Source organism: Oncorhynchus clarkii, chromosome 23, assembly GCF_045791955.1.
Source record: "Oncorhynchus clarkii lewisi isolate Uvic-CL-2024 chromosome 23, UVic_Ocla_1.0, whole genome shotgun sequence".
NCBI lineage: Eukaryota > Metazoa > Chordata > Actinopteri > Salmoniformes > Salmonidae > Oncorhynchus > Oncorhynchus clarkii.
In genome coordinates, this window is record NC_092169.1 from 1,306,297 (window position 1) to 1,328,602 (window position 22,306).

A 22,306-nucleotide genomic window follows, 5' to 3' on the forward strand; every position below is an offset into this window, starting at 1 on the left:
GTGAGGTGTTGCTTTATTTGTCTTTTGAAACCAGGTTTGCTGTTCAGTTGCGCTATATAAGATGGAAGGGAGTTCCATGCCCTCATGGCTCTGTATAATAGTGTACGTTTCCTTGAATTTATTCTGGTGGCATGTCTGGTGGGGTAAGTGTGTGTCAGTGCTGTGTGTAAGTTCATTATGCAAACATAGTGTACAAACATAGTGATGAGGTGGACTGTAAGATTATTGAGTTAGAGAGAAGACGCTTGATGGAGAGAGGTGGAGAGGGGAAAAGAGGGGAGGAGAAAGAGAGAAGTGAGCTAGGGTGAGGGACAGCTAAGAAGGCTCATACTGGAGGGTGACGTGTGTGTGTGTGTGTGTGTGTGTGTGTGTGTGTGTGTGTGTGTGTGTGTGTGTGTGTGTGTGTGTGTGTGTGTGTGTGTGTGTGTGTGTGTGTGTGTGTGTGTGTGTGTGTGTGTGTGTGTGTGTGTGTGTGTGTGTGTTTCATGAGTCTCCAGTGTCCCAGCGCCCCAGGTGGGCTTTGCATTTTTAATCAATGCTGTCTGTAGTGATTAACACTGCTGTTATACACACAGATACAAAACAGAGGGAGGACAAGGGTGAGAGAGGGGGGGAGTTGGGGGGTTTTGAGGTTATTTCTATTTTCACCATTTACAAAGTTGAACAAATGAGCTTAATTAATAAAGTTAAAAATAGTGAAACATTGAAAAGTTTTCCTTTTTAGATAAAACTAATACTAAATATATTCACGTCACCAAATAATTGATTAAAACACTGTTTTGCAATGAAGGACAACAGTAGCCTCAGCAGCACTATGTAGGGTAGCACCATGGTGTAGCCGGAGGACAGCTAGGTAAGCTTTTGGTTTTATGAATTTATTGCCACCAGGGCAACTGGTGTAACTGCTATCAAATCAAATCAAATTTTATTGGTCCCACTCACATGGTTAGCAGATGTTATTGCGAGTGTGGCGAAATGCTTGTGCTTCTAGTTCCGACAGTGCAGCAATATCGAACAAGTAATATCTAACAACAACTACCTAATACAGACAAATCTAAATAAAGGAATGGCATAATATATAAATATTTGGATGAGCAATGACAGAGCGGCATAGGCAAGATGCAATAGATGGCAAAAAAATACAGTTTACATTTGAAGTGGGAAGTTTACATACACCTTAGCCAAATACATTTAAACTCAGTTTTTCACAATTCCTGACATTTAATCCTGGTAAAAAAATCCCTGTTTTAGGTCAGTTAGGATCACAACTTTATTTTAAGAATGTGAAATGTCAGAATAATAGTAGAGAGTGATTTATTTCAGCTTTTGTTTCTTCCATCAAATTCCCAGTGGGTCAGAAGTTTACATACACTCAATTAGTATTTGGTAGCATTGCCATTAAATTGTTTAACTTGGGTCAAACGTTCCTGGTAGCCTTCCACAAGCTTCCCACAATAAGTTGGGTGAATTTGAGCTCATTCCTCCTGACAGAGCTGGTGTAACTGAGTCAGGATTGTAGGCCTCCTTGCACACGCTTTTTTAGTTCTGCCCACACATTATCTATAGGATTGAGGTCAGGGCTTTGTGATGGTCACTCCAATACTTTGACTTTGTTGTCCTTAAGCCATTTTATCACAACTTTGAAAGTATGCTTGGGGTCATTGTCCATTTAGAAGACACATTTGCGACCAAGCTTTAACTGATGTCTTGAGATGTTGCTTCAATATATCCACATAATTTTCCTGTCTCATGATGCCATCTATTTTGTGAAGTGCACCAGTCCCTCCAGCAGCAAAGCACCCCCACAACATGATGCTGCCACCCAAGTGATTCACGGTTGGAATGGTGTTCTTCGGCTTGCAAGCATCCCCCTTTTCCCTCCAAACATAACGATGGTCGTTATGGGCAAACAGTTCTATTTTTGTTTCATCAGACCAGAGAACATTTCTTCAAAAAGTACGATTTTTGTCCCCATGTGCAGTTGCACACCGTTGTCTGGCTTTTTTAATGGTGGTTTTGGAGCAGTGGCTTCTTCCTTGCTGAGTGGCCTTTCAGGTTATGTCGATATAGGACTTATTTTACTTTGGATATAGATACTTTTGTACCTGTTTCCTCCAGCATCTTCATAAGGTCCTTTGCTGTTGTTCTGGGATTGATTGCAAACTTTTTGCAAAGTATGTTCATCTCTAGGAGACAGAACGCATCTCCTTCCTGAGCGGTATGATGTCTGCATGGTCCCATGGTGTTTACACTTGCGTACTATTGTTTGTACAGATGAACGTGGTACCTTCATGCGTTTGGAAATTGCTCCCAAGGTTGAACCAGTCTCGTCGAGGTCTACAATTTTACAGTGAAATAAGGTCTACAATTTTACGGTAAAGTGAAATAATCTGTCTGTAAATTATTTTGGAAAAATGACTTGTGTCATGCACAAAGTAGATGTCTTAACCGACTTGCCAAAACTATAGTTTGATAACAAGAAATGTGTGGAGTGGTTGAAAAACGAGTTTTAATGACTCCAACCTTAGTGTATGTAAACGTCCGACTTCAACTGTATATATATGATATGAGTAATACAAGATAAGTAAACATGAGTAAAGTTGCATTATTAAAGTGACTAGTGATCCATTTATTAAAGTGGCCAATGATTTCAAGTTTGTCGGTAGGCAGCAGCCTCTCTGTGTTAGTGATGGCTGTTTAACAATCTAAACTCACAAAACGCATGATTGTAGCAGGTTTACTAATGCGTTAGTTCTAGTAGCTATGTTGACTATGACATTGGCTAATATGGTGACAATGATGTAGGCTGTGTGTTGTGGTTAGCGGTCATAATTTGAAGGTTTGCCTTGGAAAGGTTTTTTACCTGGTCACAGACAGCTAATGTGTTGTGCACTGAAGTCCACATGCGAAGGGAAAAGGTGAGAGGAGGAGAGTGAGTAGATAGTTGCGAGAAGGAATTATATATACAACAAGTGAAGTGAGCATGATGTTTTATGTGGCTACTATAAAAGTGAACTGTGTTTGCATGTGATCTGGGGTGTACTCATTCTGCCAATTCTGTTGAAAAAACGTTTCTTAAACGGAACGAAATGGGGATAAACATACCTGAATTTGCCCAATAGAACCTCTTATTTTCAGCTGTTGGACTAATGATTACAGCTAGATCAGCTAGATGCAGGCAAGCGTGTGCAAGGCTGTATTGAATGTGTCACTGTCTGTCACCTTGATTGCAAAAAAATATCTTGACCTTTGCACCTATGTTGTAAACTTTCATTCATAGGCTAGGTTGTAGCAACCTCATGATGGGTACAGGGAGAATTTGAGTATCATGTAGTAGCCTAAACCTATCGATGTTACGTTGAGCTGAGTGAATGGAATATGAATGACAGTCATCCAATATACTTTATTAGAAATAATGCCATGCTCAAAAAATTATCATCCACCCTCCTCTTAAACGGCACCAATCGGCACTGACATTTAGTCATTCAATGTTTAGTCGTTCAATGTTTGCAAAGCATAGCCTCTGCACATCATACGTTTTGAAAAACAGAAGATTTCCCTCTCTGTTGCCCCGTGCAAGCATATCTGTTGCCCTGTATACGCATAATTACTGATATCTTTGCCACAATAAGCGATTTCAAGAGAGCTATGGTTCGTGTGTGTCTCCCCCCTCTCATATGTATCTCTGCCCATGAGGATTGCAATTTGCATATTAATAAACCAACCAGAGTACTATATTTCCTACTTCCTGATTGTTAAATAGAGCTAGAAAAAGAGAGCTCAGATCCTGTTGTACTTCTCATTATATGTCCTGTTCTTCTATCCCCTTTTCCTCACTTTTCTCTGTTTCTTGCTCTCTCTCTGCATGTGTATCCTTGCATATGGAGGGAGGACTGGAGGCGGCTGTTTCCAGCAGAGCAGAGACCTACAACATGTGAGAAGATGTCTGTTGGAGGCTGCGCTTGCCCTGGTAAGTCTCACCATTTCTCGCTTTCTGTCTCTCTGCTCTCTCACTCTCTATTGCTCTCTCTGTCTTCTGTCTCTCTCTCTCGTGTGCCTTTTCTGCTGTAAAGGTCAAGTCCAGCAACTGGTTTACAGTGTGTTCCTCACTCAATATTCAGTGTACTTCATTTCTCAGCAAGACTGCACAACGGCTACTAGCGCTCACTAGCTATTACTAGCTCACTAGCTCCTACATACACTGATACGTCTTTCCCCCATGTTGAATGACACAAGGTTTTTTTGCTCAGACAAGTTTGTTCAGTAGAGAGAGAGAGAGAGAGAGAGAGAGAGAGAGAGAGAGAGAGAGAGAGAGAGAGAGAGAGAGAGAGAGAGAGAGAGAGAGAGAGAGAGAGAGAGAGAGAGAGAGAGAGAGAGAGAGAGAGAGAGAGAGAGAGAGAGAATATATATATATATGGGCTTTATTTGTTGAGTGAAACGGTCAGTCTGACATTTTGTACAGTTCGCCTCAGTATCTTATCCTGGTCAGTTTCCTGTGCAAATTCAAGTATGTCCAAGTCTGAATCACTCTATTCAGAACAAGCATGAGGCCTACCAGGGTTGGAGTGTCAATGTCAGTCCCATCAGGAACAAAATCTTCTTAATTCAATGTTCATTAATTGCCTAATGGAATATGCCCTAACACCTGTCAAGTCTGTCAAGTCAACACATCCATTGGCGGGGACAATTTGCTATCTTACAGCAGGGTCATGATCAATAGTCACCAAATGGAAGAAAGTCGACTGAAACAGAGACTACCTGAACGTAACATTAACAAATACTCATCCTAAAAACAAATGCTAATTTCCGATTGCCATTACAAAACATTTTCCATTGTGTGCCCTATTAATGATCATGACCCAGATCTGTGTAGATGAAAGCCTGTTGGCAGTGAAGCACACAGCAGAGTCCATCATCAGCTCTGCCTAACCTTTTACAGGAAACACTGAGAGTGCAGGGTTTGAGTGGTATGGCTTGTTAATGAGACTATAGTGAGCCCTCTTTTGAATGAGGTCTGTCTGTGTTAGAACCGGTACCGTCTGAGTTTCAATATGAATTCCCCATGGGGAATTTTACATTTTACATTACAGTCATTCAGATGCTCTTATCCAGAGCGACTTCCAGCATCAATTAGGGTTAAGTGCCTTGCTCAAGGGCACATTAATAGATTTTCCGCTTTTCGTCTCGGGCATTTGAACCAGCGACCTTTCAGTTACTGTTTACAACACTGTTAACCGCTAGGCTAACTGCCACGTTCAAGGATGTAAATTCGATCAGTATTCCAGTCGAATAAAACTAAATTATGTAAAGCATTCTGATTTGACACAGATGGTTTGATGGAGCAGAGTGAAGTTAGGAGGTATTCAGGAGGATCACAAGAGGGCACCAAATCATGTTTCCTATTTGTCATGATTTCTAAAATGTTTGTGTATAGTGCCCCCTATAGATAATGTGTCTATTGTACAGGAAACACAATGGAGTGCATAGGGATTACTGGCTTTAACAGGCTGTTCTGGCATACAAGCACATTGTACCGCTGTTTCCAAGAACTCTCACGGACACACGCAGGCACACACACACACACAGGAACACACACACACACACATTGTTGTTTCTATTGAGCCTGATAGCAGCAGCCCCACCGTAGTGCAGCTGTGTATGCGTGTGAGTGCATATGTCTACAGTATTCTGCTTTCCAGCATCGTGCTGCTGAGACTAGATCTGTTTTCCTGTGGGCTTTTATCCACCAATAACATATCGCACTGTCAGTTATTTTGGGCTCCCGAGTGGTGCAGCAGTCTAAGGCACTGCATCTCAGTACAAGAGGCATCACTACAGTCCCTGGTTCGAATCCAGGCTGTGTCATATCCGGCTGTGATTGGGTGCACAATTGGCCCAGCGTCGCCCGGGTTTGGCCGGGGTAGGCCGTCATTGTAAATAAGAATTTGTTCTTAACTGACTTGCCTAGTTAAATAAAGGTTCAATTAAAAAATAAAATCTTATTCGGCTCCACGGTCAAAAGAAAGGACAAGCTGTTTTTCAGCAGGTTTATTAGAGGGGGGATGCTGTTTCACAAATCTCCTCTTTTGTTCCCTCACACTCTCCTCCATCTTTCTTTCTTTCTTTCTTTCTTTCTTTCTTTCTCTCAATCTCTCTCTATCTCTCTCAATCTCTCCCTCTACAGAAGGCAACAGTTAGTTAGGCGTGACTGAGCACATGCCTCTCACAGGGGACAAAAATCAGGCCTGGAATTAGGCTAGTAGTTGAATTCTCACTCCTGTTTCCATTATACAAAATGCTACTTTCTTATGCCCTTTACATTCCCCTTCCTTTATTCCCACCTTCCATCCCTCCTAACTTTCTTTTTTTCCTAGGGAATGTTTGCCACATAGTGTCTCCCATGGCTTTGTTCTGTGTATGAGTCCACTGCCAGTAAATCCATATATCACCTCTGTCTCTGACAACATAATGGTGATGGGGTGCACTCCAGGTCAGGAGCTCGTAGTGTAGTGATGAAGTGAGCCACGCTCATTCATAAGCAGTGGTATAAAGTACTTAAGTAGGACTTTAAAATATGATTACTTAAGTAGTTTTTTTGGGTATCTGTATTTTACTTCAGTATTTATATTTTTGACAACTTTTACTTCACAACATTCCTAAAGAAAATGATGTACTTTTTACTCCATACATTTTGCCTGACACCCAAAAGTACTAGTTAGATTTTCTATTTGGTTCAGGTCTGGAGACTGGCTAGGCCACTCCAGGACCTTGAGATGCTTCTTACTGAGCCACTCCTTAGTTGCCCTGGCTGTGTGCTTCGGGTCGTTGTCATCCTGGAAGACCCAGCAACGACCCATCTTCAATGCTCTTACTGAGGGAAGAGATCTCGTGATACATGGCCCCATCCATCCTCCCCTCAAAACGGTGCAGTCGTCCTGTCCCCTTTGCAGAAAAGCATCCCCAAAGAATGATGTTTCCACCTCCATGCTTCACGGTTGGGATGGTGTTCTTGGGGTTGTACTCATCCTTCTTCTTTCTCCAAACACGGCGAGTGGAGTTTAGACCAAAAAGCTCTATTTTTGTCTCATCAGACCACACAACCTTCTCCCATTCCTCCTATGGATCATCCAGATGGTAATTGGAAAACTTCAGACAGGCCTGAACATGCGCTGGCTTGAGCAGGGGGAACTTGCGTGCGCTGCAGCATTTTAATCCATGACGGCGTAGTGTGTTACAAATGGTTTTCTTTGAGACTGTGGTCCCAGCTCTCTTCAGGTCATTGACCAGGTCCTGCCGTGTAGTTCTGGGCTGATCCCTCACCTTCTTCATGATCATTGATCCCCCACGAGGTGAGATCTTGCATGGAGCCCCATCCTGAGGGTGATTGACCGTCATCTTGAACTTCTTGCATTTTCTAATAATTGCGCCAACAGTTGTTGCCTTCTCACCAAGCTGCTTGTCTATTGTCCTGTAGCCCATCCCAGCCTTATGCATGTCTACAATTTTATCCCTGATGTCCTTACACACCTCTCTAGTCTTGGCCATTGTGGAGAGGTTGGAGTCTGTTTGATTGAGTGTGTGGACAGGTGTCATTTATACAGGTAACGAGTTCAAACAGGTGCAGTTAATACAAGTAATGAGTGGAGAACAGGAGGGCTTCTTAAAGAAAAACTAACAGGTCTGTGAGAGCCGGAATTCTTACTGGTTGGTAGGTGATCAAATACTTATGTCATGCATTAAAATGCAAATTAATTTCTTAAAAATCATACAATGTGATTTTCTGGATTTTTGTTTTAGATTCTGTCTCTCACAGTTGAAGTGTACCTATGATAAAAATGACAGACCTCTACATGCTTTGTAAGTAGGAAAGCCTGCAAAATCGTCCGTGTATCAAATACTTGTTCTCCCCACTGTATATATGTAAACAACAGCTGGTGCATGATATCTAAGGAAGTCTCAAGGTTTTGCTCGCCTGAGGTAGAGTATGTCACGATAAGCTGTAGACCCCACTATCTACCTAGAGAGTTTTTATCTGTATTTTCCATAGCTGTCTACATACCACCACAGACCGATGATGTCACTAAAACCGCACACAATGAGCTGCATACCGCCATAAGCAAACAGGAAAATGCTCATCCAGAGGCGGCGCTCCTAGGGGCCGGGGACGTTAATGCAGGGAGACTTAAATCAGTTTTACTTCATTTCTATCAGCATGTTAAATTCTAGACCACCTTTACTCCACACACAGAGATGCGTACAAGCTCTCCCTCGCCCTCCATTTGGCAAATCTGACCATTATTATATCCTCCTGATTCCTGCTTACAAGCAAAAATTAAAGAAGGAAGCACCAGTGATTCAGTCAAAAAAAGTGGTCAGATGAAGCAGATGCTAAACTACAGGACTGTTTTGCTAGCACAGACTGGAATATGTTCCAGGATTCTTCCAATGGCATTGAGGAGTAAACTGCATCAGTCACTGGCTTTATCAATAAGTGCATCGAGGATGTCGTCCCCACAGTGACTGTACGTACATACCCCAACCAGAAGACATGGATTACAGGCAACATTTGCACTGAGCTAAAGGGTAGATCTCCCGCTTTCAAGGAGCGGGACTCTAATCCGGAAGGTCATAAGAAATCCAGCTATAACCTCTGACGAACCATCAAACAGGCAAAGCGGCAATACAGGACTAAGATCGAATCGTACTACACCGGTTCCGACACTCGTCGAATGTACCAGGGCTTGCAAACTATTTTAAGGACTATAAAGGGAAGCACAGCCGAGAGCTGCCCAGTGACACGAGCCTACCAGATGAGCTAAATTACTTCTATGCTCGCTTCGAAGCAAGTAACACTGAAACATGCATGAGAGCACCAGCTGTTCCAGACGACTGTGATCACGCATTACACAGCCGATGTGAGTAAGACCTTAAACAGGTCAACATTCACAAGGCGCAGAGCCAGATGGATTGCCAGGACGTGTACACTGAGCATGCGCTGACCAACTGGCAAGTGTCTTCACTGACATTTTCAAGCTTTCCATGTATGAGTCCGTAATACCAACATGTTTCAAGCAGACCACCATTGTCCCTGTGCCCAAGAACACTAAGGTAACCTGCCTAAATGACTTCTGGCCCGCAACACTCACGTGTGCAGCCATGAAATGCTTTGAAAGGCTGGTCATGGCTCACATCAACTCCATTATCCCACAAACCCTAGACCCACCCCAATTTGCATACCGCCCACAGATCCACAGATGATGTCATCTCTATTGCACTCCACACTGTCCTTTCACACCTGAACAAAAGGTAGGCCTGATCACCGAAGACAATGAGACAGCCTATAGGGAGGAGGTCAGAGACCTGACCTTGTGGTGCAAGGACAACAACCTCTCCCTCAACGTGATCAAGACAAAGGAGATGATTGTGGACTATAGGAAAAGGATGTCCGAGCACGTACCAATTCTCATCGACGGGGCTGTAGTGGAGCTTCAAGTTCCCTGGTGTCCACATCACTAACAAACTAACCTGGTCCAAGCACACCAAGACAGTTGTGAAGAGGGTACGACAAAACCTATTCCCCCTCGGGAGACTCAAAAGATTTGGCATGGGTCCTCAGATCCTCAAATGATTTTACAGCTGCACCATCGAGACCATCCTGAAGGGTTGCATCACTGCCTGGTATGGCAACCGTTCAGCCTCTGACCGCAAGGCACAACAGAGGGTAGTGCGTACGGCCCAGTAGATCACCGGGTTCAAGCTTTCTGCCATCCTGGACCTCTATACTAGGCGGTGTCAGAGAAAAGCCCTAAAAATGGTCAAAATGGTCAGCCACCCTAGTCAGAGACTGTTCTCTCTGCTACCGCACGGCAAGCGGTACCGGAGCACCAAGTCTAGGTCCAAGAGGCTTCTAAACAGCTTCTACCCCCATGCCATAAGACTCCTGAACAGCAAATCAAATAGCTACCCATACTATTTATGCTACTCTCTGTTTATCATATATGCATAGTCACTTTAACTATACATTCCTGTACATACTACCTCAATTGGGCCGACCAACCCCCCCCCCCCCCCCCCCCCCCCACACACACACATTGACTCTGTTTCGGTACCCCCTGTATATAGCCCCGCTTTTGTTATTCACTGCTGCTCTTTAATTATTTGTTATTCTTACCTCACTTTTTGGGGGGTACTTTCTTAAAACTGCATTGTTTGTTAAGGGCTGGTAAGTAGGAATTTCACTGTAACGTCCACACGGCGGATGTGACAAATAAAATTGGATTATATTTGGTTTGACCTCCAGCACTATCTGAGGTGTTATCAGCTCATCACTCAGAGCTGTCGTGTCAGGCCTCTAGTGTAGGAGTACTACTTTGTGTGCCTTGAGCTGTTGCCAGGTTTTGTCCTAAAGGTATCACCAATGTTGACCAATTACCCAATTTATTAGATGCATATTTATGAGCTGAACTTCTTTGATCAGTCAGTGTGTGATAAGGTGCTACACTCAAACTTTTTCTCTGCATTAATTTTGTAAGCTAGTACTGACTGAATGAGAGGCAGTGAATGTGATTGTTTTAAAAAGGCTAGCTAGATACTGACTGTATTATTTATTTTAATACACCTACAATTCATAGCAAATGTTTAGAGCTTTACTACATAGCTATTAGTTTGTGAATAGGAGGGAGGGTGTTGTAAAGGCAGATTACGTTTCGATTAAACACGATAGGGGGAGCCCATTCTGCAGAGGGAATGTTTACGCAAGCAGGGAGGAGAGACGTAAGAGCAGAGACGGGGGCCATTGTTCGCGTCTGGTTAGGAACAAAGGGTTTGGCTCCGTCTCTAGCTGGCTAGATCCCCACTTTTCAACATCTGGGTTGCCTAAAAAAAACGCGACTTTGTAAGTGCAAAAATAACGAGACCGAGGACGTACTCATTCGCTTTTACTTTTGTTTTGCTTTTCGTTTTGTTTCGGAGAGGAAAACGGAAATAACGACTACGCTGAAGGTGCTCCAAATTGGGACGGCTAGCATCCAAGCTAGCCTGCTAACACCGAGCAGTGCTTTTACTGTTGGAAAGAACACCGCGTTTTGGTGAATCATTCTGTGCAGGTATGGTGGATAAAAGTTAGCAATTTACTATACTAGTTACTAACTTGCCTTGTTACAGTCTAAGTAGAAATGATATTATAAGGCACATTTCAAGTGTGGTCCGTGCAGCTAACTAACGTTATAGCTAGCTTGTTTAGCATTGGCTAACGCCAGTTAGCTAATCACTGCCACACTGGTCAAGACAATCTTGCTGCTGTTTTAGCTAGCTTGTCAGCATCAGCTTCAGTCAAATCTTTTGTTCAGCTGATCGCATTCTTAATATTAATCAAGACAATGAATGAGGAATTCACCATGTAGTTGGTGAATAGTTCTCAGCTCTGTGACTTCCATTGTCTTTAATGCTAACGATATAATTATGCTGCCTTTCTGTTTATTTTTTTAAATCTCAAATCAATGGACGATTTTAAATGATTAAATTATCGTTCTAACCATGGTGGTTTAATATTCTGTAGTGTGACCCCGTATTCCATAGCAAAACATGGATGGTGTATTTCCAATGAGGTTTTACCCAAAAGGCTCAGACTTCTCTGTTTCGATCTCTACCCGGGCCGTCACCTGTGTCTCACTGGGCCATGCATGGCTCCAGCGGACCTTCCTGGACTTGGGGCCAAGCCCAGGTTCTGGGTCACGTTGCTTTTTAGCCTGCATTTGCATAACAATGGCTACATGTTAACTTTAACACCTTACAGAACAAAAAGTATGTAGTGTCACACTCCTGATGGAAACATAATTACACTTGAGCTTTCATTTAAAAAACACTGGCGACCCACTAGTGTGGGGTTAAATCTCAGTGGAAAAGCACCAGGGGAGTGTTAATCCACCATCTCCAATCATATCTGTAGGGCCCAACGTAACAGATATAGGATCAGCTTATCCTCCCCAAATCCCATTGAAGAGAACATTCAAAGCAGACCTTAGATCAGTTTCTGTAGTAGGGGCAACACACACACACAGGCTATCATCTGGAGAAGAGGGGAGAGGTCTGTCACCCCTTCTATATATGGGCCATCAGACGGAGAGCGTTTTACACACCTAATACGTATATACTCAAATTAAATTTTACTTGTCACGTGTCGAATACAACCTTACAATGAATTGCGTACTTACTGTTTTCTAGTCGAGGCTCATCCCATATAACCACAGCTGTACACCTTTTCTATTCATGTACTCTCCATAATGTGTATATACACCATTGTATACATATATTTTCCGGACTCTGACATGGCTCTTTCTAATATTTTGATATTTCTTAGTTCCTTTCTTACTTTTTGGGGGATTTGCATGTATTGTTAGGAGTGATGCACCTATATGACATTTTTGGCCGATATCTGATATTTTCCTTGCCAAAAAAACCCAATACCGATGATCTTAAGAATTCTAGTACAGTTGAATAGTTTACACACACGGATGCAGCAGTCTAAGGCACTGCATCTCAGCACAAGAGGCACCACTACAGTCCCTGGTTCGAATCCGGGCTGTATTGTTTACTAGGGATTATTTACTAGGATTAAATGTCAGGAATTGTGAACAACTGAGTTTAAATGTATTTGGCTAAAGTGTATGTAAACTTCCGAATTCAACTGTATGTAGCTTGGTGTCATCTAAAATTACCCTAATTTATAAGATAAGCTACAATAGTGGACTTTGAGGTTAGCTTTCAAAATAAAAGTATGTCATAATTCTACTATTTGTACTAATTTGCATTGCTGTCAATGACATACTTTTAATTTGAAGGCAAACCGCAAATTCCACTATTGCGCCTAATCCTTATTGTGACTAGCGTCCCAACACATAATCCGGTCCGGTCGAGCCTCACTAGCCAGATGAAGCTAGCTGGCTGCTTATAATATTAGCTTTGCGCAACAGGGTTGAGTAGCTGGCTAGCTATTTATTTTCATGACCTGAAGTTCAATTTTAATAGGCGAACAACAAGTGGCAACCTAGCTAATACATCTGCCACGCTGATCCTCAACACTGGAGCTCCCCAGGGGTGCGTGCTCATTACCCTCCTGTACTCCCTGTTCACCCACGACCTCATGGCCAGGCACAACTCCAACACCATCGTTAAGTTTGCAGACGACCCCAACAGTGGTAGGCCTGATCACCAACAACGACAAGACAGCATATATGGAGGAGGTCAGAGACCTGGCTGTGTGGTGCCAGAATAACAACCTATCCCTCAACGTAACCAAGACTAAGGAGATGATTGTGGGCTACAGGAAAAGGAGGACCGAGCACACCCCCATTCTCATCCACGTGGCTGTAGTGGAGCAGGTTGAGAGCTTAAAGTTCCTTGGTGTTACTGTAATTTAAATATACCAATGTGTTTTCATTAATTGAATTCCCTTAATCTATTTCATGAGAATTTAAGATTCTTGTTTGCATAAAATAGACGGAGACCAGTCTTATCAATAATAGGTAACAGAATTTATTCTCGGAGCGCGCTCCCACGTTACCACGAGCGACAGTTTAGATACAATAACATGACGTAATTTCATTGCTCCTAAAATTAATCTCCTCCTCCAGACCGGGTCAAAGGGAACTTTAGAGGTTTATTCTGACCCTCCCCAGCACATACACAGGACACACAACTGAATTAACTTTTGACCCCTCAACATTATCGATCCCCACTTAGCTGACAGTTCTAATTAACAGAACCTAGGAATGCACTCACTGTCTTATCTAAACACCCCAGAGCTAAGTTTCGTCGGTTCAACCATAGGTTTAACTACCTTATCTGCTTACTTAATCCACAACCCATTCGTTTCTTTCTAGTTGGAATGGTGTTCATTAACTTTAATTACTCCTTGTCCGTGTCACACAATCCCTTCTTATGAACTCATATTGTTAATCAGATATAATAAAACAGAGAATAAGTTTACTTAGTTACAGTTCCATTTAAAATTATTTGTTAAGTCATTTAATCATAATTTTCCTAACACTTGGTGTCCACATCAACAACAAACTAGAATGGTCCACAAACACACCAAGACGGTCGTGAAGAGGGCACGACAAAGCCTATTTCCCCCTCAGGAAACTCAAAAGATTTGGCATGGGTCCTGAGATTCTCAAAAGGTTCTACAGCTGCAACATCGAGAGCATCCTGACTGGTTGCATCCACTGCCTGGTACGGCAATTGCTCGGCCTCTGTCCGCAAAGGCACTACAGAGGTTAGTGCGTACGGCCCAGTACATCACTGGGGCAAAGCTGCCTGCCATCCAGCACCTCTACACCAGGCGGTGTCAGAGGAAGGCCCTAAAAATTGTCAAAGAACCCAGCCACCCCAGTCAGACTGTTCTCTCGACTACCGCATGGCAAGCTGTACCGGGGTGCCAAGTCTAGGACAAAAAGGATTCTCAGCAGTTTTTACCCCCAAGCCATAAGACTCCTGAACAGGTAATCAAATGGCTACCCGGACTATCCATTGTGAGCCCCCCCACCCGCAACCCCTCTTTTTAAGCTGCTGCTACTCTTTGTTTATCATATGCAAAGTCACTATAACTATACACTCCTCCTGTACGTACTACCTCAATTGGGACGACCAACCAGTGCTCCCGCACATTGGCTAACCTGGCTATCTGCATTGTGTCCCACCTCCCGCCAACCCCTCTTTTACGCTACTGCTACTCTCTGTTCATCATGTATTCATAGTCACTTTAACCATATCTACATGTACATGCTACCTCAATCAGCCTGACGAACCGGTGTCTGTATGTAGCCTCACTACTTTTATAGCCTCGTTACTGTATATAGCCAGTCTTTTATTGTTGTTTTTATTTCTTTACCTACCTATTGTTCACTTAATACCTTTTTTGCACTATTGGTTAGAGCCTGTAAGTAAGCATTTCACAATAGTCTAAAGAAGGCCAGTTTTATTGCTTCTTTAACTTCTCTGGGATATGTGGGACGGTAGCGTCCCACCTCGCCAACGGCCAGTGAAATTTGCAGGGCGCCAAATTCAAAACAGAAATCTCATAATAAAAATTCCTCAAACATACAAGTATTATACACCATTTTAAAGATAAACGTCCTGTTAATCCAGCCACAGTGTCAGATTTCAAAAAGGCTTTACGGCGAAAGCACACCTTGCGATTATGTTAGGTCAGCTCCTAGCCACAGAGAGCCATACAGCCATTTTCCAAAGAAGGAGAGGTTTCACAAAAGACAGAAATAGCGTTAAAATGAACGATCTTCACCGGATGGCACTCCCAGGACTCCATGTTAGACAATAAATGTGTGTTTTGTTCGATAAAGTTTATCTTTATGTCCAAAAACCTTGTTTGAAATTGGTGCGTTATGTTCAGAAATGCTTTGTTTCAAACAAACATCCGGTGAAAGTGCAGAGAGCCACATTTTAAATGTTAATTACAAAAATACTCATCATAAACATTGATTAAAGATACAAGTGTTAAACATGCGATTAAAGATAAACTTCTCCTTAATGCAACCGCTGTCAGATTTCAAAAAATCTTTACAGTGAAAGCACACCATACGTTTATGTTAGGTCAGCGCCTAGCCACAGAACTATTTTCCAACCAAGGAGAGGTGTCACAAAAGTCAGAAATAGTGTTATAAATATTCACTTACCTTTGATCTTCATCTGAATGCACTCCCAAGAATCCCAGTTCCACAATAAATGTTTGTTTTTGTCAATTTATGTTCAAATACCCCCTTTTTGTTCGCGCCTTTACTTCACAAATCCAAATGCACAAGGCACGGGCACTAAGTCCAGACAAAAAGTCAAAGTTCCATTACAGTTCGTAGAAACATGTCAAACGATGTGTATATAATCAATCTTTAAGATGTTTTTATCATAAAATCTTCAATAATATTCCAACCGGACAATTCCTTTGTCATTAGAAACGAAAGGGATCGGAGCTCGCTCGCGAGACTTAGCTAAAGGCTTTCAGCCAGACCCCTGGTTCAAACAGCTCTTATTTGCTCCCCTTTCATAGTAGAAGCCTGAAACAACGTTCTAAAGACTGACATCTAGTGGAAGCCCTAGGAAATGCAATATGACCCCATAGACAGTATATTGGATAGGCAATCACTTTTTTTTTAAACTACAAACCTCAGATTTCCCACTTCCTGGTTGGATTTTTCTCAGTTTTTTTGCCTGCCATATGAGTTCTGTTATGCTCACAGACATTATTTTAACAGTTTTGGAAACTTCAGTGTTTTCTATCCAATACTAATAATCTGCATATTAGCAACTGGGTCTGAGTAGCAGGTAGTTTACTCTGGGCACCTTATTCATCGAAGTTAATCAGGACAACAGTTTTTGTGCATAATTGTAAAAGGGTTTTCTAATGATCAATCCGCCTTTTAAAATGATAAACTTGGATTAGCTAACACAATGTGCCATTGGAACACAGGAGTGATGATGGTTGATAATGAGCCTCTGTACGCCCATGTAGATATTCCGTTTAAAAAATCAGCCGTTATTTACAACATTAACAATGTTTACGCTGTATTTCTGATCAATTTGATGTTATTTTAATGGGCAAAAATGTGCTTTTATTTAAAAAAACAAGGACATTTCTAAGTGACCCCAAACTTTTGAACAGTAGTGTATATATCGTTATTCCTTTACTTAGATTTGTGTGTATTAGGTAGTTGTGTAATTGTTAGATATTGCTGCACTGTCGGAACTAGAAGTGCAAGCATTTCGCTACACTCGCAGTAACATCTGTTCACCGTGTGTTTGACCGATTTTAAGGTTTGATTTGAAGAATGAAGCTATATACCAGGAGTAACAGTACCATTTCAATGTGCAGGGGTGCGAGGTGTTTGAGGTAGATATGTACATATGTACATAAAGGCAGGGTAAAGTGACCCGGATCCGGGAGCGTAATCATAGCCTCAAACTAATTAGCATAACGCAGCGGACATTAATCTTCCTAGAAAATCTTCCTATTCATGAAAATCACAAATGAAATATATTGAGACACAGCTTAGCCTTTTGTTTATCACACTGTCATCTCAGATTTTCAAAATATGCTTTACAGCCAACGCTAGACAAGCATTTGTTTAAGTTTTATCATGGCATAATGCTATGCTAGGCTCTGGTACCAGCAGGCAACATTTTCACGAAAATAAGAAAAGCAATCAAATGAAATAATTTACCTTTTGAAGAACTTCTGATGTTTTCACTCCGGAGACTCCCAGTTAGATGGCAAATGTTCCTTTTATGCAAAAATATTATTTTTGTAGGCGAAATAGCTCCGTTTGTTCTTCACGTTTGGCTGAGAAATCGACCGGAAAATGCAGTCACTACAACGCCAAAATTTTTCCAAATGAGCTCCATAATATTGACAGAAACATGGCAAACGTTGTTTAGAATCAATCCTCAAGGTGTTTTTCACATATCTATTCGATAAAATATCCACCGGGACAATTGGTTTCTCATAAGAAGCGATTGGAAAAATGGCTACTTGTGTACTTTACGCAAGATTTTCTGCGGGAGCCATCATCAACTTGCTGAATGTGGTCCCTTACGGCTATTCTTCAACATAAATGCGTAAAAAGACATCACAATGCTGTAGACACCTTGGGGAATACGTAGCGTAAGCTCATTCGTAGCCCATTCACAGCCATATAAGGAGTCATTGGCATGAAGCACTTTTTAAAAAATGCGGCACTTCCTGGTTGGATTTTTCTGGGTTTCGTCTGTAACATTAGTTCTGTTGCACTCGCAGACAATATCTTTGCAGTTTTGGATACGTCAGTGTTTTCTATCCAAAGCTGTCAATTATATGCATAGTCGAGCATCTTGTCGTGACAAAATATCCCGTTTAAACGTTAACGTTTTTTTAATCCAAAAATGAAAATACTGCCCCTAGAGTCACACCAGGTTAACAGCAGAGAGAACCCCCTAAATTATATTTTTTCAACTTGAAATTTGATTACTTTCCCTAGAGTGACCCCCAACATTAGAAAAAGTGAAACATCGCCTTTGTTCATATTTCCATGAAAGCTGTATACCACCAGGGTACAAAGTTTGTCTTAGGGTCATTTTTGACCCGGCAGTTAAAATAATTTACACACACACACACACTGAGAAATTGAGATTGTGTGCTACTGATTGAACTCAGACAAAACTAAAATGTAATTGTGCATGTGCAGCATCTCCCCTCCACAACCCCACACATGACTCAAGTTCACATACAAAATGAAAACAATTTCAGACAAAATAAACATTTATTGAAAGCATTGTTTACTCATGGGGAATACAGTCAGACTGCAGATGAGTTCCCCAGTTCCCTCTTTGCTGAAGCTGTGAGTGCACGTTTCAGTGCCCCGCAAGTCGTAGTATAGATTTGTTTTTATACATGTCCAGGAGGAACAAGATAACAATAATTTAGAAAAGGAGGTATCTGAAGAAGATGGGGAAAGAATACAACCCAGAGCATGATGCATCTTCAGATGAAGAAGAAATCTCCCACGCCGAAAGAGACATTTTTGTCAAAGAACAGTAAAATAACATGGTCCTTGTCACCATATAACAACCAGGGCAGGATGGCAGCACAAAATGTCAAGGATGACCCCAGGACACAGGACATGCAGTTGCCCAAGCCCAGGACTTCGCCTCAACATTCTACATGTGCATCACATCAGCCATGGAAAAAAATCATCCTGGAGATGACCAATTTGGAGGGTTTCTGTAAATATGGAGTCACCTGGAACAGGATGGATGAGATTGACCCACGTACCTACAAATGGCTGCTTATCTTAGTGGGTGTGTATGGGTCCCGAGGTCGAGGCCACATGTAGTCTCTAGGATGCAGAGAGTGGAAGGGCAATTTTTCTGTGCCACGATGCCACTGGAAGTCTTTCTCACTTTCTCAAGAATGCTACGATTTGATAACCGTGAGTCAAGACCTGCAAGACGTGTGAGAAACAAACTGGCGGCCGGCCATAAGCGAGGTCTGGGAGAAGTGGGTGGAGCCTCTGCCATACCTCTACAACCCTGGGCCTGAAGTAAGTGGATGAGCAACTGGTTCCATTCAAAGGTTTAATAATCATCATCTGTAATTTTAAGATTTTTCACTTATTTTGTATTGCTGTAATATCATTAAGTAATCTCTTTTGTCAAAAGGTCGCTGTCCTTTCCGGCAGTATATGGCCAGCAAAGTATGGCATCAAGATATGGGTGGCCTGTGACGCACAATCCAGCTACGCTTGGAAGATGGAAGTCTACACAGGGAAGCCGACCAGTGGAGGCCCGGAGAAGAACTAGGGGATGCGGGCTGTGCTTGATGTGACCGATGGACTGAGGGGGCACAATGTTGTGTGTGCCAATTTCTTCACTTCTTATGAACTCAGCCAGCAGCTCCTGAAGAGGATGATCGCCATGGTTGGCACAGTTAGAAAGAACAAGCCCGAGCTCCCCTCTGTACTACTCGCAATATGGGGAGGGATGCCTTCTCATCAAAGTTTGCCTTCACCACCAGTAGTTTCTTACCCCCCAAAGAGAAATATACAAATGTAGTCCTCCTGAGCACACTGCCCAAAAATGGCTAAGATAAGTGATTGTGAGGACAGGAAGCCAGCCATCATCCTGGACTACAACCACAACAAATGGGGCGTGGACATCCTGGACAAGGTGATTGGAACTTACAGCTGCAGAGGGGGATGACTTTACGCTGGCCCCTGGTCATCTTCCATAACATCATTGATGTGTCCTCATACAATGCCTTCGTGATATGGAACAAGATCAACACTACCTGGATGCCTGATAAGTGGAACAAGAGGGTGTTCCTGGAGCAGCTGGGAAAGTAACCCCACACAGTCAAAGAAGGCTGCGCCTCCCCCACACAGCAGCGTCTGCAGCGCTTGTGAAAGCTGTTCAGGGGGCTGAATCTTGTCCTGATCCACCTGCGGCTGAGGCAGGCAAGAGGAGATGTTAAACAAATACTATGTGTGAACATGAGAGATTCATCTGCAAAGTCAATGCACACACACTTGCATACTGTCCTACATGTGTTAATTAGAGTTGATTGATTTATGTTCACGTTTTTGTTTTGATCTCATTTTATTATTTGTTTATACACCTTGTGGGTGGGGGCAATAGTTTACAAAATGGGAGAAGACTAGTATTTTGTAGTTGAATTGCTCATTGTACAGTATTTAAGAATATATCACTGTTGCCAAAAAAGTTAACTTTTTCCCTTCAATAAAATGCATTCAAAAACTTTCTGCACATTTCTGCTACTTTCTTAGGCTATACAAGTGCTATCTCTTGCTAAAAAATGTATGTTTACACCTATGCAGTACCTTTTTAGAAATAATAAACGAATACTTTAGTAAAGAAAACAATTAGGACGGGTGTGTTGTAATAAAAATGAGTGTTGTACACTGATTTAAATGCAGTCTTTCTGCATTGTGAAGAGGGAAAACCCAGATATTCAGAGTTTGTGATGAATGACAGGTTGTTTCTTCATGCAAAATAGATTTGAGGTTTACAATTCAATTATTAGAGTTTTAGTGAAAGTGGGTAATTTTTTACATTTAAGATAAGGGGAGTAAACAGAAGGGTTGGAGAGAGGCAAGCGGAGGACCGGTGCATGCATATTGCGCAAGAGACGGAGGCTATGTTGAAGCTTATTGTGCATAACCCATCTTCCATTAGCTAAATAAAAGGCTAATACTGCATTGAATGTATTACCTGAAAGCGGTAGGCTAGGACAAAAGGTACAGGGATTGGACTGCTGGGGCCTGGGGGAAAGTCATTTCTCTGATGAATCCCCTTTCCGATTGTTTGGGGCATCCTGAAAAAGCTTGTCCGGAGAAGACGAGGAGAGCGATACCATTAGTCCTGTGTCATGCCAACAGTAAAGCATCCTGAGACCATTCATGTGTGTGGTTGCTTCTCAGCCAAGGGAGTGGGCTCACTCACAATTTTGCATAAGAACACAGCCATGAATAAAGAATGGTACCAACACATCCTCCGAGAGCAACTTCTCCCAACCATCCAGGAACAGTTTGGTGATGAACAATGCCTTTTACAGCATCATGGAGCCCCTTGCCATAAGGCAAAGTGATGACTAAGTGGCCCGGGGAAGAAAACATCAATATTTTTGGTCCATGGTCAGGAAACTCCCCAGACCTTAATCCCATTGAGAACTTGTGGTCAATCCTCAAGAGGCGGGTGGACAAACACAAACCCACAAATTCTGACAAACTCCAGGCATTGATTATGCAGGAATGGGCTGCCATCAGTCAGGACGTGGCCCAGAAGTTAATTGACAGCATGCCAGGGCGGATTGCAAAGGTCTTGAAAAAGAAGGGTCAACACTGCAAATATTGACTCTTTGCATCAACTTCATGTAATTGTCAATAAAAGCCTTTGACACTTATGAAATGCTTGTAATTATACTTCAGTATTCCATAGTAAGGTCTGACAAAAATATCTAAAGACACTGAAGCAAGCGAACTTTGTGGAAAATAATATTTGCGTCATTCTCAACTTTTGGCCACGACTGTATGTGTGTGTGTGTGTGTGTGTGTGTGTGTTTATATATTACTACCGGTCAAAAGTTTGGGGTCACTTAGAAATGTCCTTGTTTTTGCAAGAGAAGCACAGTTTTGCCAATTAAAATAACATCAAATTGATCAGAAAAAAGTGTAGACAAGTTGTAAATGACTATTGTAGCTGGAAACGGCAGATATTTTTTTTTATAATAATGGAACATCTACATAGGTGTACAAAGGCCCATTATCAGCAACCATCAGTCCTGTGTTCCAATGGCACGTGTTGTTAGCTAATCCAAGTTTATAATTTTAAAAGGTGAATTGATCATTAGAAAACCCTTTTTCAATTATGTTAGCACAGCTGAAAGGTGTGGTGCTGATTTAAAGATGCAATACAACTGGCCTTCTTTTGACTAGTTGAGTATCTGGAGCATCAGCATTTGAGGGTTAGATTACAGGCTCAAAATGGCCAGAAACAAACAACTTTCTTCTGAAACTCATTAGTCTATTCTTGTTCTGAGAAATGAAAGCAATTCCATGCTAGAAATGGCCAAAAACCTGAAGATCTTGTTCAAAGCTGTGTACTACTCCCTTAACAGAACAGTGCAAACGGGCTCTAACCAGAATAGAAAGAGGGGAGTCCCTGTGCACAACTGAGCAAGAGGACAAGTACATTAGTGTATCTAGTTTGAGAAACAGACACCTCACAAGTCCTCAACTGGCAGCTT

The 22,306-nt window shown here is 42.1% G+C and overlaps 1 protein-coding gene across 12 annotated transcripts in view; it reads left to right on the forward strand.

Annotated features, from left to right (window-relative positions):
* The first annotated feature begins 3,891 nt into the window (after positions 1-3,891).
* Positions 3,892-22,306, forward strand: part of LOC139381095 (LIM domain-binding protein 1-A-like) — a 29,937-nt gene continuing 11,522 nt past the window's right edge. For 8 of the 12 annotated variants that reach the window (XM_071124364.1, XM_071124365.1, XM_071124357.1 and 5 more), the window contains exon 1: positions 3,892-3,970. In XM_071124364.1, coding sequence (XP_070980465.1) covers positions 3,943-3,970 — 28 coding nt within the window. In that variant the 5' untranslated portion in view covers positions 3,892-3,942. Of the gene's footprint in view, positions 3,971-10,760; positions 11,106-22,306 lie in introns of those variants that run through there. The other 4 variants (XM_071124359.1, XM_071124361.1, XM_071124362.1 and 1 more) reach the window with 2 other exon arrangements.